General features: G+C 60.5%; 1 protein-coding gene across 2 annotated transcripts in view; it reads left to right on the top strand.

Annotated features, from left to right (window-relative positions):
* Window positions 1-24,357, top strand: part of LOC111154435 (potassium voltage-gated channel subfamily H member 2) — a 32,180-nt gene extending 7,823 nt beyond the window's left edge. The window contains exons 3-15 of one of the 2 annotated variants that reach the window (XM_022514033.1): window positions 9,720-9,884; window positions 10,905-11,345; window positions 11,889-12,100; window positions 16,725-17,153; window positions 17,670-18,057; window positions 18,395-18,594; window positions 19,025-19,277; window positions 20,441-20,634; window positions 20,889-20,988; window positions 21,580-21,852; window positions 21,925-22,111; window positions 22,402-22,579; window positions 23,833-24,357. In XM_022514033.1, coding sequence (XP_022369741.1) covers window positions 9,720-9,884; window positions 10,905-11,345; window positions 11,889-12,100; window positions 16,725-17,153; window positions 17,670-18,057; window positions 18,395-18,594; window positions 19,025-19,277; window positions 20,441-20,634; window positions 20,889-20,988; window positions 21,580-21,852; window positions 21,925-22,111; window positions 22,402-22,579; window positions 23,833-23,982 — 3,170 coding nt within the window. In that variant the 3' untranslated portion in view covers window positions 23,983-24,357. Of the gene's footprint in view, window positions 1-9,719; window positions 9,885-10,904; window positions 11,346-11,888; window positions 12,101-13,910; window positions 14,019-16,724; window positions 17,154-17,669; window positions 18,058-18,394; window positions 18,595-19,024; window positions 19,278-20,440; window positions 20,635-20,888; window positions 20,989-21,579; window positions 21,853-21,924; window positions 22,112-22,401; window positions 22,580-23,832 lie in introns of those variants that run through there. The other variant, XM_022514034.1, reaches the window with a different exon arrangement.
* Window positions 24,358-24,591: the final 234 nt, after the last annotated feature.

Genomic DNA, 24,591 nt, shown 5'->3' with positions numbered 1-24,591 from the left:
TCCAGGGTGGTGTGACTTGAGAGGTTCCAAGAAAGCTCTTTTACACTTAAACATCTCCTCTGACGCTGCCCCAAATGCCTCCATCAGGGGAACCTTTGGTTTGGGTGGAGAATGAGCTTTGTTTTTTTTTTTTTTTTTTAAAGATTTTATTTATTTATTTGACAGACAGCGATCACAAGTAGGCAGAGAGGCAGGCAGAGAGAGTGGGGGGAAGCAGGCTCCCCGCCGAGCAGAAAGCCTGATGTGGGGCTCGATCCCAGGACCCTGAGACCATGACCTGAGCCAAAAGCAGAGGATTTAACCCACTGAGCCACCCAGGCGCCCCATGAGACTTGTTTTTGAAAGACGTGTTTTCTCTCTTCACCCTCCCCTGTATGCAGGGAGGAATGTGGAAATCAGCTCTTTCGTGTGAGGGACTTTAAGAGAAATGTTCCTCCCTGACCTGGGCAGGAAGGCCTGAAGAGGGTCTGTGGTGGGATACCTAGGACAGGTGACAAGACTGTTAGAGCCTCTGGATGAGCTGCTGTCCCTCCAGGTCCCCTCCTGTCCTTAGTCTAGGGGCCCATGCAGGTCTCCCTGCTGTGAACTGTGGTTGGCCTCAGATGGGTCCCTTCTCCCTTCAGGTCACATGCTTGTGGGACTAGAAGTACCCTGAGGGCCAGGAAGTGTCTTCTTGGCCATACTCTCCCTCACTCAAGTTCTGGGTGAGGTGGGCGTGTCTGGCATCCCTCTGCTAGATTATGAGCTCCGCAAGGACAGAGAGCAGTCGTGTTTTGTTCTCTGTCGTATCCCTGTCTAGTGCTCGCTGGAGCTCCGTACATACTTGCTGAAGGAAGGAAGGAAGGAAGGAAGGAAGGAAGGAAGGAACGGACGAATGGAATGGATGCGGTGGGCAGTGCAGAAGCCCTCTGCCGGGAGTCAGTGACTTGGAACAGTGTCTGGCTCAGTTCCAGACTTGCACCTGCGTGGCCATCAGCTGTGCCCTGCCCCTGCTTGAGACCCTGCTCGCCTCTCCCTGTCCTTCTCCAGGCTTCTGCTGGCCCCGGCTCCTGCCTCTCCCACAAATCACTGAAGCCATACGTTTGTGTGCCGCCCGCTTCCTGTTCTCTCTCTTTCATTTCACTTTTCTTCTTATCTCGCTCCCCGGCCCCATTACCCTTCCCTTAGGCAACCATTCAGATGTACTTGCTGGGAGTGTGTTGTTTGCACTTATTCTCGCGAAATGTGTATTTTGTCTGGATATGTGCAGGTTTAACTTGTGTAAACGAGACGTGCTATGTTATATTCTGGTGCTTACATTCCTTCCACGGGAGTGTGCCTTTAAGTCCATCCAGTTGTTACTCGACATCTAGTCTGTAGCTTCAGTCTTTTTTTTTTTTTTTTTTTAAGATTTTATTTATTTATTTGAGGGAGAGCATGAGCTGGGGGAGGTGTGGTGGGAGAGGGAGAAGCAGACTCCCCACTGAGCAGGGAGCCCACACGGGGCTCCATCCCAGGACCCAGAGATCATGACCTGAGCTGAAGTCAGATGCTCAGGAGACTGAGCCGCCCAGGCACCCCCACCCCCAGCTTCATACTTGATGGCGTGTGCCGACCTCAGTTTACCTGCCTCAGTTTACCTGCCCGCTCTCCTGGGCAGCCATCTCCACATTTCCTCCATAAATAACATTGCAGTGTATATCCCGAGCCACGGCTCCTTTTGGGCTCCTGGGAGGACGTCGCTGGGTCGCATCCCCAGGGGTGGAATTGCTGGATGGCGGCGGTATGTGGACACTTAATTCAACTAAGCACTGTCACACTGGGCACCAGCATGGCGGCCCCGCCCTGTAGCCCTGCCACACTTGGCATTATCCACTTTTCTAATTTTTGCCAATCTGATAGGTGAGAGTGATAATTTGCTGCCTTAATTTGCATTTCTTTGATACTGTGTGAGTCCGGCACCTCAGGCTTGATCGCTTTTCCCGTTGACTTCCCTGAGAGTGGTCTGCTTGTGTCCTGGCTCACTTTTCTAGCGAAGCCGCCGTCCTTTGTTCTTGGCGATTTGCAGGAGTTGCTTCTGTATTCTAGAAATACAAATGCTTATATTTAAATATTCAGCACATGGATTCCAGATGGTAATTCCTGTTGACTTGAGATGTTGCAAGTATCTTCTCCCATTCATTCATCTGTGAAACTTGCCCAACTGAGACACTTCATAATGATACAAGTTAATATTCTTCAGGTTTGTTTGGGCTTTGGAAGTTTTGTTTAAGAAAAACTTCAGCATCCTGAGGTTGCAGGGGGTCCGTTTTCTTCTATTAATTTAATTGTTTTTCCTTTCTCGGTTGGCTTTCATCCATCCTGAGCCTCCCTCTGTGGTGTCGAGTACGGATCAAGTTGTATTTTTTTCCGCATAGTGAGCCAATGTTCCCAACACACCTAGTAAACAGCCCGTTCTTTTCCAATGGTTCGTGGGGCCACCTTCATCGTAAGCTACTTGCCCATCTATCCATGGGTCTGTCTTTGAGCTCCCTGTTCCGTTCTAAACATTTATTTGTCTGTTTTGCACCAGAACCACACTAGGAGAACAACAGTGGCATTTAGTAGTCTTTTTTTTTTTTTTTAAGGATTTTATTTGTTTATTTGACAGAGAGAGATCACAAGTAGACAGAGAGAGAGAGAGAGGGAAGCAGGCTCCCTGCTGAGCAGAGAGCCCGATGCGGGACTCGATCCCAGGACCCTGAGATCATGACCTGAGCCGAAGGCAGTGGCTTAACCCACTGAGCCACCCAGGCGCCCCGCATTTAGTAGTCTTAATCTGAAAGACAAATCTTCCCAAATCTTCCCTCTTTCTTCTTCTTCTTCAATATTGACTTGGGTGTTTACAGACCTCTCTTCTTCCTTATGAGCTTTACAGAAAGTATCTCGAGTTCTGGGAAAGAAAACCCCACTAGACTCTTGACTGGAATTAGATTAGTTTTATAGATTAATTTGGGGAGAACGGACATCGATATAATATTCGTCCCATCCAAGAGCCTGGACTGTTTCTCCATTTATCAGATAGTTTCTGTGCCCTTTATTAGTTTAAAGTCCACCCCCCTCCCCCCGTCCTCCCGGCCCGGCCCGCAGGCTTTGTGTTTTCTTCGTCAATTCTAGTTACTTTACAGTTTTTGTTGATATTACGAGAGAGAGACTTTATTGTTGACTACCTATTCCCATCGCTGTGCTGGTGGAAATACTGCCTTTCGTGGCTGACTTTGCATCTGGCAGCCTCACTGAGCTCCCTTATTTGTTCTAATTGTTTATCTTTTGATTTTGTTGGTTCTCTGGGGAGATGATCCTATCATTTGCAGATAATGCTGGTTTTCTCTGTCTATGTTTGGGTCATTGCCACATGTTTTGCTGGTGGGACGTTCCACTTGCACTTGGATTTGTTCTTTGGAACGTCCCAGCGTCCTGGGAGCTGGGTGAGTCCTGGAGGGATTACAGCTCTCCCCATGACTGACCGAGGGATGGATGGGAGAGCGGAATTGGGGTGGGTGTGCTCAAGGCGCCCCCTGACTCTCTGGGGTACACTGGGAGCCAAGGTGGGTGCAGAATTCTGGAGGTGGGCAGGAACCCTAGGTTGTTTCCTGTTGGACCTTGGCCATGTGCCCTTGCTGCCCCGTGGCAGGCTGTGTGGGAATCACAGTGAAGAGTGCCGGTAAGGGTCGAGGTTCAGGAGCACCACGCGTTTGAGGTTCCTGCTCTGGTCCCCTGTCCTGGTTCCTGGACCACCAGCCTTCATGTTCCATTCTTTTTTCTTTTCTAAAGATTTTATTTATTTTTTTGAGAGAGAGCGAGCTAGAAAGAGAACATGAGCAGGGGAGAGGGGCAGAGGGAGAGGGAAAAGCAGACTCCCTGCTGAGCAGGGAGCCCGACATGGGGCCCGATCTCGGGACCCTGAGATCATGACCTGAGCTGAAGGCCGACACTTAAGTGACTGAGCCACCCAGGCGCCCCTGCATTCTGTTGGTAAGTTTTAATAGCACTTCCACAAAAGACACCTTGATTGTCACCGTGGTTCCAGCCACTGTCTAGACTCAGGATGGGTTTGAAATGGGTAAATTCCGTTGTGAAAGGCCAGTTAGTCTCCCTGGATCTGAAAGGGAGCTTGCAGGGTGGGGAGATCGCCCTGCTCACACCCACCTATGGGCAAGTTACTGCTCTGAGGACCAGTCCTTGCACACCTGCTTAACCGTACCTCCTGTGAAGCCAGCCCGGCCCTGGCCTCAGGGCTCTGTCTTGGGTGGGGATGCTGGGAAGAAGGAAGCTCACCCCAGAAGCCAGTATACAATTATCTCTGAAATTAGAGATATAGTTTTAGAAATTCTCAAAGAGAAACATCACAGGGGCCACATGGAGCAGTCAGTAATGTCTTTGTAGATGGGAGCCCTGTGGGTCCTAGCGGGATGGCAGGAGCTGGAGGGAGGAGGGCTGGGGCTCTGGGAGTGGGAGCGCCAGGTGAAGCTGGGGTGCACTGAAGGGGCTCAGGCAGCTAGTGGGCCCCAGCAGGGGTGGGAGGGAAGGTGAGCTGAAAGGTCTGAGTTGGCTGGGATCAGGGGGATTTCTGGAGGATTCTGGCGGGGTGGGAGTGGAGGGGCAGACTCCAGGAAGTAGGAGGGGGAAGGTAGAGCTTGGAGGAGGAGAAAGAGCTCTGGAGAACAGAGCTGTTGAGCAGCCTTCCGCACGTGAACGTGGCCTAGTTTCACCTTCCCAAGGCTTCAGAGGTCATGGCTCCCAGCTTATAGACGTGTGGCTGTGTCCCAGGAGGTCGATGGGGCTGGGACCCGGAACTTGTCTAGAAAGGACTCTTCTTCTCTTGAGGCTGTTCCAGTGTCCCTGGGGAAAGGTGGCACAGGCAGGCCACAGGCTGTGGGTTTGCAGGGGCGGGGGTGGCAGTTGGGACCACTGCACAGAGGCCCCTGAGGCCCTCTCTATGACCCTATGAATCCCTGGGAAGATGTCAGGCTGTAAGGGCTGGGGAAGGGGAGCCTGTATCATGGCTCCCCAACCCTTGTTCTGTGGTGGGCATTGTGCTTTGCTCAGCTCCTGGAGTCAGGGGCAGAGGCCTCTCTGTCTCTGTCACTCACACACACACACACACACACACTGGCTGGCCTCTCAGGCTTCCCTGCTCTGTCCCCTGGGCGTGCAATGTCCCTGGCCTTCCCTAGGCCCCCGGCTGCCCATGAGAGTGGTGTTAGTGACACGGTGGCCCCTGGCCAGGAGCAGCTCCTGCTGCATCTTCCTGTCGCCACCACCAGGCTAAATATAACCTGACACTGCACAGCCCTGGGCCGCCGAGACAGCCTCTCTGCCTGGGGGCGGACAGGGAGGACTGGAGCCCCAGCCTCCTGCCCTCAGTGTGACTTTGGGCCCAGCTCCTCCTGCTGGGAGGTGACTGGGGTGAGGAGGGCTGCTTCCCTGAGGTCACCTTCCCTGCAGGATCCCAGCACCCTGCCTCGTTACAGCTCTGGATGCTTCCACAAGGCCGTCTGTCATGTCATCTGGCATCCAGGGCAGGAATCACTTATCCTTGCAGTGCACACAGGGAGACTGGAGCTCAGAGAGGTGGGTTACCTGCCCACCATCACACAGCAGTTGCCCTGTCCCCGGTTGGGGCCAATCAGCTCAGCTCCGTGGGCTCCTTCCTCTGCCCTCTGCCTGTCCTCCCCCATCTCATGCTGGGCTCTGAACTAGGGTCCTTCTGAGTCCTTGACTCAGTGAGGGCAGGTGCTAGGGTTGTTTTGTTCGTGACACCCCAAATGTTCACATGCATGTGCTCAGGGAGAATTTGTTGGGGACAAAAAGCCACCCTCAAAAAAGCAGGGATGACATCTGGTTTACAGATGACCAGCCAGAGCCTCTGACCTGAGGAGCCTGTCCAAGGACACTCAGGGTCACTTCAGTCCTCCCTTTCCCCGTCCGCCTGGTGCCGCCCAGGATGATAAGGCCTGCCCCTGTTGAAGCAGAACCTGGAGCCACGCCAAGGCCAGGGGTGCCCAGAAGTGGGAAATGGGGTTTGGGACTGTGGGTGGGGTCCCTGAGCCTTGGATGGGTTGGGATGCGGGGCAGGGATGTTGCCCCTGGGTGCCCTGCTGGGCGTGGGGTGGCACCAGGGAAAGCCAGCCAGTGTTGTGTTCTGGTGGGTGACAGCAGGGAGTCAGGAGGAACTGTACCTGCCACACGCACTTGGAATGTGTCCCCTCCCCCACCTGTCCCTTCTCTCCTTCGTGTCTTGCTGGGAGCTGCATAACCTCCATGGGCCATTAGGATCCGAGGCACAGAGGAGCCTGTCAGAGGGTGACTGTCACTCACCGGTAGACTCCCCGGTCCTCGGGTCCGTCCCCACAGGGGCCCGAGGTGCCCCGTGCTCCAGGAGGCAGGCGAACGCTGGACATGCCTTCCAGAGTCTTCAGCTGGGGCTGGGCTGGGGAGGATGTGAGCGGGCTATTCTGCATCAGCCACGGGAACCTGGCTGGCCCAGGGGCCTCTCCCTTTCCTCCTTCTCCCATTTAGCAAGACTTCCCTGGGGCCCGGCTCCTACTTCACATACATCATGCCATTCATCCCTCAAGCCCCGTGGGGTGGCCGTGATCTTCCCGTGTCACCAAGGAGCCCCCGGAGGCTCGTGGAAGGCAGGTGACTTGCCCAAGGTCATTCGGAAGCAATGAATGGCGGCCACCTGACTGCGCAGACGGTGTGGAGTTCCTACTTCTCCCCTCCAGTTTGTCCCTTCTGGGCTGCTCCTGGCGCCGGTGGCCCTGGGAGCGTGGGCCATGCCTGCCACAGAGTGGCTCTAGGAGGAACTGCAGGCTGGCCCAGCTCTGGGTCCTGTCGGCCTCTGCTCCAGATGGAGCTGCCGGCCCTGGGGGCCCTCCGAGGTCGGTCGGAAGAGGAAGCAGAGCAGAGCGACAGGCAGGGCCTGGGGGTAGGTGGGCACGGGGCTAGTGGAGGGCAAGGTATTGTCCTGTCCTGTGTGCGCAGTACCAGCCCAGGGGTCTCCGGGAGGCGGCTGAGCCACTGACTCTGGTCATTTCTTCTCTGCTGTGAAGTTGGGCGAAGGTCAGAGCCCTACCACGCACCGGCTGCAACCTGCTCTGTGCTGATGCCCGGCTGTCCTGTCTAACCTTCAGCTGCCCTCAGTGACGCCCACCCCCCATCATGCCAGCCAGTGACGGGATGGGGGCCGCCGGCAGCTCCGGCTGGGGATGGGTGATGGGGCCATCCGTGGAGGTCCCAGCCGAGCTGGTTGGGCAGTGGGAGGCAGAGCCCCAGAGAGTCCTGGCTGACTTGGGGCCACCGGCTCTCCTTCTTCCTTCCATGCCCCCCTGAAAATAGCAGCTGGAGCCTACCCACTCCCCATCCCCGCAGCCCTCAGGCAGGACTCCAGTTCACATTTTTGGAATAACCAGGGCTTTGACAGGGTTATTTGAAAGGAAAAATTCCTTGAATGTCGAGGAAGGGAGAGGGCCAAGGGGGCCTTGCGTGTGAGTGTGTGTCTGGAGTGGGGAGCCGGTCGGTACCGCAGGGGGGCTCGGGGCTGGAGATTCTGCAGCCCTGGCAGGCTGGGGTTGGTAGGTGGGGTGGCAGTTCGGGATGCCAGGGTCCCGGGCTGCCTGCAGTGCAGAATGCAGAGAGGCCTGAACGGAGTGGGCATGGGCCATTGAGGGCTGGGGTTCAGACTCCTGGGGCTCTGTGTTGGGGACAGAATCCCCAGGCCATCCTGAAGGGTTGGGCTCATTTGGGTTCCAGACTGGTGGAGTTTTCTGAGACCAGTTTCCTTGTGAGGAAGGGGAATCAGGGCCTGGATCACTGGGGGTGCCAGGGGTGGGTTTTGGGGGTCTCCAGGGCTCAGGTTTCCTGGTCTCTGGCCTCTCCTTAGTCCTGATGAGGGCCAGTCCCTGTTCAGGCCGCTGCTGGCCATCACCATATTAGGGCATAAACTCTAGGCGGGCTGTGTGGGTGCCAAACAGTCGCCAGCTGGGCCCGGCCCCTGGCGGCCCCGACACCACAGCCTGGCTTCAGCCAGGCCATGTCAGAGGCCGGAGGTCAGGGGACCGCTGCTGGAGGGAGACCCTGACAAAGCCCCCAGCTCAGGTCTCGCAGGCCAAGCCGGGAGGGCAGGATGCGGTGAGTGGAAGGGCTTCGGGGTGGGGCGGAGAATTCCTGGCCAGCCCCTCCTCTGGCCCAGCTCCCCTCAACCTCATGCTGTCCTGTCCCAGTTGGTTTCAGAGGATCTCCTTCTGCTAGCTCGATCCCACAGCCCTTAAAAGTGCCGATCTGCCTGATTCTCCCGGCCTCCCCCAGCCAGGGAGCATCTCCCAGGATTCATGCCCTTTGCACCTGGCCTGCTCAGCTGAGGCTCGGCACCCAGGGCCTTGTTGGCAGGCATCAAGCACTAGCCCAAGTCCAAGGCTGACAGCCCCAAGTTTGTTGGCCTCAGTTCAGCACCCACACTTGTTCTCCGCCCTTCTCCTTCTTGACCCCTTCCCCACTACCCTGTCCCCCACACCCGCTGCCAGGGCCTGCTCCTTGGGGCATGGTTCTAGGTGCTGGGCCCTTCAGAGGGATGGTAGACACTGGGGAGTTAGGCCCCTACAGTTTAGAGAAGACAGATGAACACGGGGGAGCCAAAGCAAGGAAAGAAATCTCTGCCCTAGAAAGAGAGGGAGATGAGGAACTTGTCTGGTCCCTGTGGGGTCCAGAAAGAAGGAGGAACAGGCTGTTTCATCCAGGAGGGCTTCCTGAAGGTAGGGGTTCTGAGCTGGGCCTTAGGCAGAGGCTGAGAGTGCCAGGGTCACTTTCAGAAAGTGACAGAGGGGTGAGGGGATGGTGCTCTGGACAAGGAGCAGAGGTGGACTGGGTGCATTTAGCCTGGGCAACTGACCTCACCTGGAATAGGGGCTCTGGTGGCCAGAGAGAGAGAGAATGGGAGGGGAAGAAGAAAAAAGTCAAGGAACAAGAGAGAAAAATGAGTAACGAGAAGTTGTAGAAGCAGTGCTTCTCAATTCTTTGTTTAAAGATCACTTTCTTTATTTCTATATATCATAGACCAATCCTTTTGTGAAACGCAAAATCATAAGCTTGGCAATTGTGGCAATACCAAATTGTGGCAGCGGTTTCGAGACTGTCCTCAGCTTCTGCACTCACCTTGCAGTGGAGTGGCCCGGCCTGATGTGGGGACGGAGGGACTGCCAGTCCCTCTATCCTGTCCTGGCCGCACGGGGGCCTTGCCCTAGGCACTTGGGTGTAGTGACTTGTTTCCTCTTCACAACTCGTTTGAGAATGAGTGATTGTCATTCCCATTTCAGAGGGCAGGGAGAGGAGGCAACGGAGGCTAAATTATTAAGGGAGGGGGAAGAAAAACCATGAGTGACAAAGCAGAGCTGGAATGGGAGCCTGGAGGTCCTGGGCCTGAAGTCTGCGGCCTTCCCTGAGGTGCTAGACTGCCTGGCACAAGGGATAGCAAGGAAAGATCGAGAGGCGAAGGAGGGTCGAGCAGAGAGGCCCTGACAAGGAGCAGCACACTGGAGTGGACAGATGGAGGGCAGGCGCTCAGAGAGGCAGGCACATGGCCAAAGGAGGGGTCCGGGCAGGAGACCCCAAGGAGGAGGGGCTGGGAAATGGAGATCGGGGCGGTGACGCAGCAGGGGCCTGTTCCCAGTGCCACAGCGGCCGTGTCCTCTGCTCTGCAGGGAGCTGCTTCCTGTGCCTGGTGGACGTGGTGCCCGTGAAGAATGAAGATGGCGCCGTCATCATGTTCATCCTCAACTTCGAGGTGGTGATGGAAAAGGACATGGTGGGTTCCCCGGCCCATGACACCAGTCACCGTGGCCGCCCCAGCAGCTGGTTGGCCCCAGGTGAGTGCAGCCATGCTCTCAGGTCCCTTCCTCGAGGCCCTGAGGCTCCCAAGGCCAGTGCTCTGCAGGAAGGGGTATTGGGGGGTACTCCTTTCAGAGGCTGGGGAGAGAACACCAAGGATATGGCCCAGTCCCGTCTGGCTTGGGATGGACAGACGGGTGGGGTGACGGATTGAGCCTAGATTCACAGGTCCTTGGGACAGGACTCTACCTGGTAGCTGTCCCCCCCACGTCCCCCCCGCTTGGGTTCCTGCACTGGTCCTGTGTTGAGCCCCAGGAATGGGGGATTCAGCCTCCCCACATGGCTCTGGCCTTGGAGTGGCTCCCCTGCTCAGAACACTCTGTCTCTCTGGGATTCAGCTCCCTCTCCCTGTGTTGCTTCTGGCCCCCAGTCCTTGTTCCTGGACTGGCCTGCCTCCTGCTCTGGCCTTGGGTGATTAGGAAGGAAAAAGGATTTGAAGGGAACACGCACCATGGCTAGAGACATGGAGGCCTTGTCTCATTCTCCTGTAACACAAAAGCTCCCCCTTCCTCCATGATGTCCTTTTTGGGTTTAATTTTAATTTCCCCTCAGAGTCTTGGCAAAAGATTCCAGCTCTCGGTTTCTCAAGCTCCTGAAGGCCATGACGTTACTCCTCCATGCAAATGCAGGCCGTGCCCTTTACCGTGTGACCTCTAGCACATCGTGAAACTTGAGTCTAAACTGGGGATAAGACACCCACCTGCCGGGTTGTAAGAGCTTAGCATAGTTTATGTTGAGCGCGTGATGACCTGCGAGGCTCAAGAAATGGTAGTTAATTATTGTCAGAGCCTCAGATAAGATTGTATTCTGGAGGTCCTTTGAGACTTGAGTTCTGTGCAACCGGAGTTGGGGTGAAGGGGTGCCAGCTGCCAGGGCTCCCTCCCCAACCCCTCCACCTCCCTCCCGTTGGTTGGTCGGTGCTGGGGCTCCAGCTCCCAGGCTTCCCTGTTCTGGGCTGCTCTCCTGAGGGTGGTCACGTGCCTCTCCTCTCTCCGCAGGCCGAGCCAAGACCTTCCGCCTGAAGCTGCCTGCGCTGCTGGCCTTGACCGCTCGGGACTCCTCCACGCGGCAAGGCGGGGCGGGCAGTACGGGCGCCCCGGGGGCTGTGGTGGTGGACGTGGACTTGACGCCCGCGGCGCCTAGCCGCGAGTCTCTGGCCCTGGACGAGGTGCCGGCCATGGACAACCACGTGGCGGGGCTGGGGCCGGCGGAGGAGCGGTGTGCGCTGGTGGGCTCCGGCTCCCTGCCGGCCGGTGCGCCCGAGCCGCACCCGTCTCCCCGGGCTCACAGCCTCAACCCCGACGCGTCGGGCTCCAGCTGCAGCCTGCCCCGGACGCGCTCCCGGGAGAGCTGTGCCAGCGTGCGCCGCGCCTCGTCGGCCGATGACATCGAAGCCATGCGCGCAGGGCTGCCCCCGCCACCGCGCCACGCCAGCACCGGTGAGGGCCTGGGAGCCCTGTGGGGGAAACTGCCCCGCCGCTTCCCCACCTGCGGGGCCTGCCCTGTTCTGGCCCCCAGCTTCCCCCTCTCAGCCCCAGCCACACAGGCCAGGAGATGGAAATCCCATTAAGCGCTTACTTAATCCCATTAAGTGGCCTTTCACTCCATTAAATGTCCATTCATCCCGTTACATTCTTCCACTCACAGAGTCTTTGCTGGCTGGTGGAGCTGGCTCGCCCCGCGTGGCCCAGAGTGCGGATGGCGGTGGGGCATGTGTGAAGGGCCGGAGAGGCCTCTGGGTCCTGGCACCACCTGGCCCTCTGGCTGGCGCCCAGTGCTGTGGGTCAAACCCTATGGAGGACCTTCTTCCTCCCTCTTCTTCCGCCTGTCTCCTGAGTTGACCTCATTGACTCACGGGTCCTGTGGCCTAATTCAAACAGGGCCTGGTCTCCACCTCAGCCTGTTCCCCAGACTTGGCTTTCCCCTCCACCCTCCAGCGGTGTGACCCCCACCCCCTGACCCGATTTTCCCCTCCACTCCAGGGGCCATGCACCCCCTGCGCGGAGGCCTGCTTAACTCCACATCTGATTCCGACCTCGTGCGCTACCGCACCATTAGCAAGATTCCCCAAATCACCCTCAACTTTGTGGACCTCAAGGGGGACCCTTTCCTGGCTTCGCCCACCAGTGACCGGGAGATCATAGCCCCCAAGATAAAGGAGCGGACCCACAACGTCACTGAGAAGGTCACGCAGGTAGGTACTTGGCTTCCTGGCTTTCCTCTCACCTTGGAGGAGCTTATAGGGGTGGGAGAGGGCTGTGGTCAAAGTGGGATGATGGCGGGGTCCGGTCCGTCTGGCCACTAAAGGCCTCTGGAGGGTGGGCAGACCCACTGGCTGGAGGTGGGGAGAGGGTTTCAGAGCTGGGGTAAGAGGGAACAAGTCCGAAAGGTCTTGAGAAAGGGAGACCGCAGGGGAGAAGAGGGGAGGGGAAGAAAAGAGAGGAAGGGAAGGGAACTTGGGACAGGACAGATACAGAGAACAGGACGATGGGGCACAGGGAAGACAGGGCAGTTGAGGCAGGGTGGGCCAGAGAAGGCAGTCCCGGGGGTGTGATGGGGTCTGCTCACAGGGCGTGGTGAAGGAAGTGTGGGGTAGGGTAGAGGCAGACTTATGGAAGATTTCAAATGAGAAGGGGCCATGGAGGTCAAGACTAGGGTCCTTGATTCTTCTAGGCCAATGTGATAAGCTAGGTGGAGGGTGGGGATCCTGTGCTAGGGCCAGAATGGCTGGGAGGTACCCATCCCTGTCCCTAAACCATGGGGACATGTCGGGAGGGGAGTGTATGATGGGGGGTGCACAGATACAGAGGGACCAGGTCCCTAAATCCCGGGCCAGAGAAGACTGCCCGCCTTTGGAGGCATTGCCCGGTGCCACCACCAGGCTGGTCTCCTGTCCCCTCCTGGCAGCAGGCTCGCTCGCACCGCCAGTCCATTCCAACTCATTCTTGATGTCCTGGCCTTGGGGGTGGGTCAGGAGTGGGCATCCCTGCAGTGGCGGAGGAGCCCGGGACCGCGGGGGCCACTGTCCCACACCTCCTGAGCCTCAGTCTCTGTGGCTCCCTCCTGCCCCTTGCACGGCCTCTCCCTGAGCTGGCCTGAGTGAGGGAGCTGCCCCCTTTCGCTCACTGTGGTCGCTGCCAGCCTCCTTGGCCCTCCTCCTGGCCCTGCTCCCGCTGCCTCTGGCTCACTGGGCTCCTGCCAGGTCTCCAGCCCCTTGGCCTTGATTCCAGAATGTTCCCCCTCACCCCAGGCCCCCTGTCTGGCTGCCTACCTCGCTCCCCATCCTGCCTCTGCCTCTCTTCCCACCTGGAGCCCCGGGTGTGTGCCCCGCTCCCGGGCCTGCAGCATGTGCCTTTCGTGGTGTGGTCTTGGCGTGGTCCTGTGTGGCAGCGCGCGTGTGCGTTCCTGGCTTTGCCTGTCACCAGGCGGTCTCTCCATCTCTGGGTGTCTGTCTGACTCTGGCTGGCTGGGCACTGGACCGGCGGGGCGGGGGTGTCGGGGAGACTATTAATCTGCGGTGACAGGCCTGGCTGCTGGGGGGAGGGGGAGGGGCACGGGCTGCGGGAGTGGCTGCAGCAGGAGCCCTGATCCGGCTGCGGGGGAGGGGGCCGCTGGCCAGCACGAGGCGGGGCGGGGGAGCCCAGTGTGGCAGGGTGGGGGTGGGGACCTGGGAGGAGGGGCTGGCCAAGGAGCCGAGGTTCCGACCGCGGCGCTGCTGCTGGGCTGGCAGCGGGCAGAGCACGGCACCCTGGCAGCGGGGCTCGCACTGGGGGGCCATGGGCAGCCCGAGCCAGGAGGGCTGCTGTCCACACTCACTGCCAGGGTGACCCTGGCCCTGGGGCCCAGCCCCAGCGACCCTGGCTTCATGCCAGAGGCTGTCCTGGAAGCCAGGCCGCCAGCTTCTGGGGCGCAGTCTGGGCTGGGACTGCTGCTGGGGTGCAGGTGAGGCGCTGGCCGGGCCCTTGGGCTCCAGGGCAGGCAGGCTGGGGGGAGCCAAGTCCTCCATGGCGACCCCAGCAGGGAAGGCGAACAGGACAGGGGCTCTCCAGCCCAGGGCCCAGAAGGGCCGGGTGAGGCGGGCCGTGCGCATCTCCAGCCTGGTGGCCCAGGAGGTAGGTGACCCCCCCACCCCCCCCAGCCACTTCCCCCTTCCCTCCCTGGGCTGGGGCACCCAGACAGGCACTGGCAAGTTGGGTGCGGCCTGGAGGGCTCTGGCTCCTGGGCCGGGCTGGGAGAGGGCGTCTGAGAAGCAGGTCGGTCTGGGGAGCCATGGGGTCCGCAGCTCTGCTCATCCCACTGCTGGGCTCTGCTCGCTCTCCTCCAGGCCTGCTGGGCCTGGGTGGACAGTGTTTTTCTTGCCAGGGCTTCCCTTCTTCCATGGCTTCTGTGGTCCACAGTCCTGGCTCCAAATACAAAAAGGAGAGGGAGAACAGGAATGAAATGCGTGCCCAGAGAGGGTGACGGTGGGCAAACGGGGAGGAGAGAAGCATGGTGGGACGCTGAGGGGCCTGCCAGAGAAGTTCCGGGTCACTAAAGCTCCCCACCAGGTGCTAGCTTGGACGCCGGGCGCTGGGGAGAGCCTCGGGCTGGTTCAGGGGTCCGGATTTGGAGGCTGAGGCTGAGGAGTGTGTGGGGTCAGGGGCCACCGGATGGTGGTGAGGGCAGGCTGAGCTCAGCCACCTGCGTCACCCTTCCCAGGGGCCGGTGGCCGTGTTGCCTTCCTCTGGGGCTGTTATTCTGTGGGATGCTCCTGGGAGTCACCTCTCCTTCCCTAGGGAGCGGGGAGCAGGCTCAGGTTGTTGGATGGAGGTGGTTTAGGAGTGAGTCTGAGAACCCCACTCCTCTCCCACCTGAACTCCCTGCGTCCGTTCTTGCATGCCTCCCGGCCCGGGAACGGGTGTGTGTATGGCGGGGGGTGGAGAATCCCCCCCACGGGAGACGACCCAGGATTTGGCTGAAATAGGCTTCAGTATTCTGTGGGACCAGAAGTCAGGGTAGGGGTTGCCAGTCGGGCCAAGGCCATGCGGTGAGCTGGTGGTTGCCGAGCACGGCCTGGCCCCTGCTGGAGGGGGTCTGTGGATCCAGGTCTTGAGTCCCAGGTGTGTCCCCCAAGTGTGCATTTGAGCAGGGGTGTTGTGCTGGTCTTGCTGGTGCAGACTTGGGGAGGGGCAGGGTGGGGCCAGGGTCTTGCCAGGGGTGTGGTCCAACACAGTCCCCAGGGGGCTTGGCCTCTCAGGCCTGGGGAGCAGCCCCGTCCAGGGGCAGCTACTTTCTGCCCCCTTGTGTGTGGGGGCCCTGGCTGGTTCTTTCTTTAGTCCTCACTTGACCCCTGAAAAGCCATTGGCTCATGCTCTCTGCCTTAAGGAGCAAGCAGCTCGGGCTGAAGGTAGGGAGAAGTGGGGGCCCAGAAGCCCCCATGCTCCCTCCCCTCCCCCGACTGCAGCTGCTCCCCGAGCCGTCAGATGTCTCTGGACCTGCCTTGCCTCCCACAGGGTGGCCAAATCCCCAACCATGGCCCGTGTTATCTTCCAGTTACTTCTTCTAAGGAGATGCTCTCCAAACAGTGGGGATGGTGGGTCCAGGGGATCCCTGGCTTGAGTGTGAGTGGGCATCTTTGGGGGTTCTACCTACCCTGACTCTTCCGGCCCAGAGGTGCAAGGATGTGGGGCCCGGGCACACAGTACTTCCTGGAGTGGGGCCAGCAACCTTGGTTCTCAACAGTGTGGGGTGAGGCCTCGGGCTTGGTGTCCTGGGGATGGCAGCGCCAGGCCTGGAGGACCTAGGGACGGAGTCTGGGGTTGAGTCAGATGTCTGTGGGGGAGGATTCCGGTGGGCAGGGGGAGGTAGCAGGGGACAGCCAGGCTCCTGGCTTAGTGTGGGAAAGCTGGCCTCGGTTCTTCCTAGTTTGTGCTTGGGAAGAGAAGGGCACAGCTGCTGGTGTGTAGTGGGGATGGCAGGCCCGCCTCCACCTGACCGTTGAGCCTGTGCAGAGCTGGGTAGGACACTTGGGAACATTTGCTGGCTGTGTTCATGTAGGGACGTCTATGGCTGGCTTAGGGCTTCTGTGGGCCTTTCTAGGAGTGTGGGAGGGCAGAGCTTGAGGGCGGCCCTGGGTCTGGGGACAGGGGCTTGGGGGGGTGGCAGGGGTCTGTGCCTTGGTCTCTCTCCCAGGGAAGCCAAGGGGCCTGAGTCTGGGTGGCTGGTACCCTTGGGCCAGCAGCAAAGGGACCTTTAGCCTCTCAGTCCCTGGGCCCCCGGGAGTGGCAGTGCCCACCACCATTTTATGTGTTGAAGTTATGCCTCCTGGGGTTGTCACCCAGGTTTGGAATCTTAGCCCTTGGAGCATTTTCTATACTGGGATCATGGTGCATGTGAGTGGTGTGTGTGTGTGTGTGTGTGTGGTGTTTGGGGTGGGGGTTGGGCAAGGTCCTCTCGGGGAGTTATAACCAGGGGGATGGGTGTGTGTCACTGGGATGGGGTGGGTGGGGTGGGGAGAGCCATACGTCTGGGTATGACTGCCTGGTGTCCTGAGCTCAGGTGGCCAGACAGTAGGTCCGTGGGCTGTGTGGGAGAAGAGTAGCACCCGAGCCCCCAGGTGGGCAGGGGCCACAGCCACTTGGCTGAGGGACTGGCCCCCTGACTGATGCTCTGATGCTTGCTGGTGTCTTCCTTCCTTGGTCTGGAGGAAGTCTCTTGCTGGCTTGGTCTCTTCTCTGGAGGCCCCAGCAGAGGTGACGTCCACTCCCACCGTGGAGATCCCCGGCACCAGCCTCCAGGGGGACGTCACTCCGTCACCTCTGCCTTCCCTGCCCGTCCAGGTCCTGTCCCTGGGTGCCGACGTGCTGCCCGAGTACAAGCTACAGGCGCCGCGGATCCACCGCTGGACCATCCTGCACTACAGCCCCTTTAAGGCCGTGTGGGACTGGCTCATCCTGCTGCTGGTCATCTACACGGCCGTCTTCACACCCTACTCGGCTGCCTTCCTGCTGAAGGAGACGGAGGAGGGCCCCCAGGCCCCCGACTGTGGCTACGCCTGCCAGCCCCTGGCCGTGGTGGACTTCATTGTGGACATCATGTTTATCGTGGACATCCTCATCAACTTCCGCACCACCTACGTCAATGCCAATGAGGAGGTGGTCAGCCACCCCGGCCGCATCGCCGTCCACTACTTCAAGGGCTGGTTCCTCATCGACATGGTGGCCGCCATCCCCTTTGACCTGCTCATCTTTGGCTCCGGCTCTGAGGAGGTCGGTTGGCAGGGAGGCAGAGGCTGGGAGGGCACCGGGAGGGTGGGAGGAGGTGGTGGAGCACGGGGAGGTAGTGAGAGAAAGGGGGCCACGGTAGGTGCCCCGGCTAAGCCATGGCCACCACCCCTTTCCATGGGAGCCACTCGCCAGGAAGAGGTCCAGAGGGGCTGCCTTCTTCTGTCTGTCTGTCCAAAGCGGCCGCCATGTTCAAATCACACAGAAGTGGCCTGGGAACCAGGGGGAATTCTGGCCAGGTGCCTCAGGGTGGCTGTGGGACCCTTCAGAGTCCCCTTCTCAGCAGGGGAACCCCAAGAGCCGTTTCGTCACAGGGCTAGCGCACGGATTAATGGGACCCTGTGCCGGGCTTAGGGAATGGGGGGTCTTTCGGTCATTAGAAGGTTCTGGGAGGAAGTTTTTGGGGATCTTTCTCTAGTGACCCCAGGGCTGCAGCGCCCCCCGACTCCTCCTTTGCCCCCACACTGAAGGTCTCCCCCCGCCCTGCCCCCGCCCCCGCAGCTGATCGGGCTGCTGAAGACGGCGCGGCTGCTGCGGCTGGTGCGCGTGGCGCGGAAGCTGGACCGCTACTCAGAGTACGGGGCGGCCGTGCTCTTCCTGCTCATGTGCACGTTTGCGCTCATCGCGCACTGGCTGGCCTGCATCTGGTACGCCATCGGCAACATGGAGCAGCCGCACATGGACTCCCGCATCGGCTGGCTGCACAACCTGGGGGACCAGATCGGCAAGCCCTACAACAGCAGCGGCCTGGGTGGCCCATCCATCAAGGACAAGTACGTCACGGCCCTCTACTTCACCTTCAGCAGCCTCACCAGCGTGGGCTTCGGCAACGTCTCCCCCAACACCAACTCCGAGAAGATCTTCTCCATCTGTGTCATGCTCATTGGCTGTGAGTGTGTCCCTGGGGGTGGGCGGCGGGACAGCGGCGGGTGAGGTGGGGGGTTGTGTGGCGCCGAGTCTGGGAGGAGCCTGTGATGGAGGAGAGGGAGATGCCACACGGGCTAGAGCGGGGCCCTGGGACATGAAGGCAGCAGGGACGACCGTTGGGGCAAGTTTGGGGCATTTTTGGGGCACAAGGCAGAGCCCCAGGGCGTGTGGACCTGGGCTTCTGCGTTTGTGCAGCTCTTGTGTGTGCTCAGGCGGAGATGTGACTGCGTGTGTCCCTGACCCGGGGCAGGGGCGTGCGGGGTCCCTCGGCGCTGATGCCGGCTCACCCCCGCCCCCAGCCCTCATGTACGCCAGCATCTTCGGCAACGTGTCCGCCATCATCCAGAGGCTGTACTCGGGCACCGCCCGCTACCACACGCAGATGCTCCGCGTGCGGGAGTTCATCCGCTTCCACCAGATCCCCAACCCCCTGCGCCAGCGGCTGGAGGAGTATTTCCAGCACGCCTGGTCCTACACCAACGGCATCGATATGAACGCGGTGAGGCCCCGGGCTCCGAGGAGGGCTGGAGGTGGCGGGCTGGAGGGAGCAAGGCCGCAGTGGGACTTCTCTCGGGGCCGGGAGCACCCTTGACAGCAGCACACTCTGCGGTTCGGGGGTCCCAGTTAACGCTACGAAGGCCCCTGGGAGAGGCTTCTCCTCCTTCCGATGATGGAGCTCGTTTGCCAGAGCTCTCGCCGCGGGGCAGGCCAGAGCAGGCCCCTGCACAGAGGCGAGGCTTTGAAACCTTCCAACAGCCCCAGGCAGGGATGGGTCTCGACATTTTACCCAAAAAAATGGAGGCTGAGAGCAGCAGGGCGGGTCATCCCCACGGGTGCTTGGCTAGAAGGGATGGACCCTCTGGTGCTCCTCCCAGGGTCTTGGGCTGGGCGCCCGAAGCTAGGGTGCTGAGCCTGGCCCCCGCCCCCAGGTGCTGAAAGGCTTCCCCGAGTGCCTGCAGGCAGACATCTGTCTGCATCTGAACCGCTCACTGCTCCAGCACTGCAAACCTTTCCGAGGGGCCACCAAGGGCTGCCTGAGGGCCCTGGCCATGAAGTTCAAGACGACACACGCACCGCCGGGGGACACGCTGGTGCACGCCGGGGACCTGCTCACCGCCCTCTACTTCATCTCCCGGGGCTCCATTGAGATCCTCCGGGGGGACGTCGTCGTGGCCATCCTGGGTATGGGGCTGGGTGCGGGGGGCGGGGGGACCGGGTGCTGGGCTGGAAGGGCCTACCGAGGCCTGAAGAGGTCTGAACTCCCCGAGGGGACGGTTGTTGGGGCTGTGGACCCAGGCCTGCCTGCAGGGACCTTGAGTTCCTTTAATTCGCCAAAGCCTAGGCCCTCCAAGGGGGAGAGGGGAGAGGAGCCCCGCATTGGGTGGGGCTGCTGAACTCTGGGGGTTCTTGGATTCTGTTCCCCCTCAACACTCTTGCTGCCTTTGAAGGTGGGACCAAACCAGTTACTCCTACGTGGGCAGTGGAGGGAGGTTAAGCATCCGATTTTACTAAGGAAATTTACTAAGTTCCCCGCAGCCTCATGTGACACAGCCCAGCCTAGCGCTTACCATCTCCAAAGCGAAGGGAGACTTGCCCCTCTTCCCCTCTCTTCCTAACCTTCTGTCCCATCTGTACACAGGGTGGGGGTGCCTGGCGGGGACTCATGCCCTCCGCCTGTCCTTCCCTTGGCCCTGGACAGCTGCGCCTTAGGGCAGAGGCATCACAATGGGCCATACTCGATGTCTATTTCTCAGTTCAGCACAAATACCTGTACTCACTCCGCAGACATCCCAGACACAACTAAAACCAAAGTTTCACTGCGCAACGTGCCGCTCTGTGTGACACATTCTGGGGTTACCTGCTGTGTGTCGTGGTCAGCCGCGCTGTGCTATAAACAAAATGTTGGTCTTGTCCCCCCACTGTGTCAGGGTGTACACTTGAAAACCACCGAGGGCACAGTGATTGGCCAGGAGGGGGTTTAGGACGTGGGGTTTGGAGGGTGGATATGAGATACAAGTGGGCTTAAAACCCAAGGAAGCCAGGACCGAGGGCAGAGTGGGCTTTCCAGGCTGGTCCCGCTGGCTGCTTGCAGTACTGGAAGGCAGGGAGACGCATGCCCTCTCCCCCGGCTCCCCTCGCGCCTCACAAGTCCCGCCTTTGGGCGCAGGTGGGAAGATGGCGCTGGTGGGTGTTTCCCTGGCTGTGGGGGCTGGGGCTGGTGGGTGGGTGCTCAGACTGAGGGGAGGCCCTCAGCCCCCAGTCCGGGGTAGGAAGGCTGGGAAGACAGGTGCCTTTTGCTTGTGCTGCTGCCCAGGGGCTGAACCCCCACTCTTGGTGGCCTCCAGGGAAGAATGACATCTTTGGAGAGCCTTTAAACCTGTACGCTCGGCCTGGCAAGTCCAATGGTGATGTGCGGGCCCTCACCTACTGCGACCTGCACAAGATCCACCGGGATGACCTGCTGGAGGTGCTGGACATGTACCCTGAGTTCTCTGACCACTTCTGGTCCAGCCTGGAGATCACCTTCAACCTGCGGGACGTGAGTGGGCTGCCCTGAGCAGGCTGCACCCTGGTGGCCGCCCCCAACTGCATGACCTCTTCCGGCCTCTTTCCCCGCCTGTCCGATGGTGTCGGAGGTGGAAGTCTCAGCCTCACTCAGCTTTCCTTCTAGGGCAGAGGTGACATCTGTGCCGGGAGCTCCAGGCCCCACTTGCTATGTTAATGAGGGGGTGTGGGCTGACCCGGGCAAGGCAGATGGATGCAGAAGGGCGCTGACACTGCTTTTGGTTCCAGACCAACATGATCCCTGGGTCTCCTGGCAGCGGGGAGCTGGAGGGCGGCTTCAACAGACAGCGCAAGCGCAAGCTGTCCTTCCGCAGGCGCACGGACAGGGGTGAGGCGGGGGTGGGGCGGGGAGCGGTGGGCGGGGTCCAGGTGAGGTGGCAGGGGGGCGGAGCGTGGGGTCAGTAGGTCAGCGTCAACTGCGCCTGGGCTCTGCAGACTTTTGCGCCCCTACCTTCATTGTTCCCCACTTGCACCCCGGTTGCCCAAGCGCTGTCCGTTCTCTAATGCCCACTTGAACTGGCACCTCCTCCGAGAAGCCCCCTTCACCCTCCTGGGCGGGGGAGTGCTGGCCTCAGCTTCTTTGGGCCTCAGGTGGCTGGCGCTGCCTTGAACTGATGTCGGGGCGAGGAGTCAGTGCAGAGGGGGATGAGGGGCCAGAAACGGGGGTCTCAGAGAGCCCAGCCCATAAGTGCTACTGCCTGTGCTTGGGCATTTAGCGGTCGGAGACGACATGGTCCTGCTTCCGGGAGCTCTCAGTCCGCTTGAGGTGGGGAAAAGGGCAGAAGAAACAGCCAGGGACAAACCAGGGCGTCCTAGCACAGCCCTCCGCCAGGCCTGCTCGGTCCCCTCCCCTCCCCTCCCCTCCCCTCCCCTTCTGTGCCTCCTTCCTTCTTTGAGGCCTGTTCTCTGTTTCCCACAGACCCGGAACAGCCAGGGGAGGTGTCCGCCTTGGGGCCGGGCCGGGCGGGGGCAGGGCCGAGTAGCCGGGTCCGGCCAGGGGGGCCGTGGGGGGAGAGCCCATCCAGTGGCCCCTCCAGCCCTGAGAGCAGTGAGGATGAGGGCCCAGGCCGCAGCTCCAGCCCCCTCCGCCTGGTGCCCTTCTCCAGCCCCAGGCCCCCCGGAGAGCCGCCGGGTGGGGAGCCCCTGACGGAGGACGGTGAGAAGAGCAGTGACACTTGTAACCCGCTGTCAGGTAGGGTAAGGGCCATCTCGGGTGGGCGGGGCGTGGCAGCTGACCTGGCTCAACCCAGTTCTCTGGCTCCAGGGGCCTTCTCAGGAGTGTCCAACATCTTCAGTTTCTGGGGGGACAGCCGGGGCCGCCAGTACCAGGAACTGCCTCGCTGCCCTGCCCCGACCCCCAGCCTCCTGAACATCCCCCTCTCCAGCCCCTGCCGGAGGTCCCGGGGCGATGTGGAGAGCAGGCTGGATGCCCTTCAGAGGCAGCTCCACAGGTGAGGCTGGCTCCGGTGTCGAGGGGTGGGCTTGGGGGGCTGTGTGTGACTGGTGGGCTCCCTGTAGTGTGAGGCGGTGAAGGGAGGGTGTGTTCTGTGTGGGCCTTTCTGTGTGTGCGCTGCCTTGACCTTCTCCTTCCATTGGGTGCCGAGGCCTGGGCTGCACACCTAGAGAGAGGAGGGAGGCTGGGCGGGACCCACCGGCTGGTCCATAGGGCGGTCCCGAAGTCAGAGCTGCTGGGGTCTCCCCACCCCCGAGAGCCAGAGCACCCTCCTCCTTCTTGCCCCAGGCTGGAGACCAGGCTGAGCACAGACATGGCCACTGTCCTGCAGCTGCTACAGAGACAGATGACTCTGGTCCCACCTGCCTACAGCGCTGTTACCACCCCCGGGCCCGGTCCCACCTCCGCCTCCTCCCTGCTGCCTGTGAGCCCCGTCCCTACCCTCACCCTGGACTCGCTTTCTCAGGTAAGTTCCAAAGCCCTCCCTCTGTCCAGGGCACCCTGGCCTCGCCTTCTCTGCCCCAGTTCCACCCCAAACCTGCTCTGCTGTCCTTTGGCTCGGCACTGGGCCGCGGCTTCCTCCCGCCCCCATTTCTGCCCTCATCCCCGATGGCGCTCTTGGAGGAAGGCTTCCTCGGGAGCTGTGGGCACAGGGCAAGGCAGGAGAGCCCCCCAAGCCAAAGCCCCCCAAAAGTGGGGCAGAGGAAACCAGCAGGCTGAGAGGTGTCACCTGAATGACCAGATCTACTCAAGGTGTCTGTGTCGTGGCCATGAGGGGTCTCCCGAGGAGGGGGCTGGGTGGGCCAGATGCCCTGTGATGGGGCTGCGTGCCCACAGGGTCCGAGCTCCCTGCCGTGACGGGCGCTGCTCAGTTCTGGCTCTGTGGCCAACCAGTAGCTGTCACGCTGGCTGCCTCGCAGGGCTGTCTGGAGGGCTTTGGCTAAGCCCCAGGGTAGCACTTCTGGCCCGCATCTCCTCTCTTCTGCTGGAGTGGGCCTCTATTGCCCTTTGTCCTCTCCTGAGTGGACATGTGTGTTCCCAGTCTTCTGACAAGACAGCTGTGCCTGGGCCCCAAGAAGGGGGCTCTTCTGGCTCCTAGAGGTCGCCTGGGATCTGCTCCCCCCTTCCTCTGGCATCTGCTCCCCCTCCCATATGCTGCCCGCTCCTGTTTACAGACACCAGGGCCCACGTCAGCAAACGTGTCAGTCTCCCTTCACGGCCTCCCCCGCGGAGATCTCCCAGCACACTCGTCAGCATCCGCAAACCCCTCCCGCCTGCCCTGGCACTCTCCCTGGCCTTCCGAGGCCTGGCCGCCAGCCTGCCTCTGTTTCTAGGTCCCCGAGTTCTTTCTAGATGGGAGGAAGGAGCCTCATTTCTTTTTGTCCCAACTCAGGGCCCCGTATTCTGGGTTGGGTTTGGATTCAGCTGCTGTGTTCCCGGGGAAGGGAGTGGCCGCAGCCTGGAGGGCCCCCCCGGGTCACGCACGGCTCCCTGGGCTCCCAGCCGCGCAGCCGGGCTCTTGCCCACGGAGAACGCATTTCTCCGCTTGCAGCCGTGGAACCTCCCCTTCATGCTCCACGCGCTGCCCCGTGTGCCTTGGTCCTTCTCCCTGTGCCCTCCACCCCTCTTCTGTCCTCCCGTCCTCTGTCCCTGAATTCTCCTGGTCCTCTCTGCCTCCTCCGCGGTCTCCGTCCTCTGCTCATGCTGTGTTTTCTGCAGGTTTCCCAGTTCATGGCGTTCGAGGAGCTCCCCCCGGGGGCCCCAGAGCTCCCCCAAGACGGTGCCCCTCGACGCCTCTCCTTGCCGGGCCAGCTGGGGGCCCTCACCTCCCAGCCCCTGCACAGACATGGCTCAGACCCGGGCAGTTAGTGGGGCTGCCCGGTGTGGACACGTGGCTCACCCAGGGTTCAGCGCACTGTCTGGGCCCCTCCCCCAGAGGCCCTGCCCGGGAGGCCCTGGCCAAGAAAGGGGAGAGGAACGCGAAGGCACAGCCCCTCCCCCAGCCCTCGGGACCATCTCCGCCTGCAGTCCCCTGGGCCCCCACGGGAGGGGCAGGGGCAGGGGCAGGGGACAGGGCCGGGCAGTGGATGGGGGTCTGTGGTCTCCCCACTGCCCTGGGGGCATTAGCTGGTCTAACTGCCCGGAGGCACCCGGCCCTGGGCCTTAGGCACCTCAAGGACTTTTCTGCTATTTACTGCTCTTATTGTTAAGGATAATAATTAAGGATCATATGAATAATTAATGAAGATGCTGATGACCATGAATAATAAATAATTATCCTGAGGAGAGTCATGCAGTGCTGGGAGGGGGAAGGGGGGCCCTTCGGCACATGCTGTATCCCGTGTTCACACTCACACTTGTGTCCGCACGCACACTGGGGTCTTGGGGACTCTGGGTGCACAGGGCCTGCAGGGGCTGTCTGGAGCGTGCACAGAGGGTGTTCAGGGGACTGATGTGGGTCATCTCCGGGGATTCCTG

Source organism: Enhydra lutris, unplaced genomic scaffold (genome assembly GCF_002288905.1).
Source record: "Enhydra lutris kenyoni isolate GAN:26980312 unplaced genomic scaffold, ASM228890v2 scaffoldscaffold37, whole genome shotgun sequence".
Taxonomy (NCBI): domain Eukaryota; kingdom Metazoa; phylum Chordata; class Mammalia; order Carnivora; family Mustelidae; genus Enhydra; species Enhydra lutris.
The sequence above is the reverse complement of the archived record's forward strand: the minus strand, read 5'-3'. Positions and strand labels throughout refer to the sequence as shown.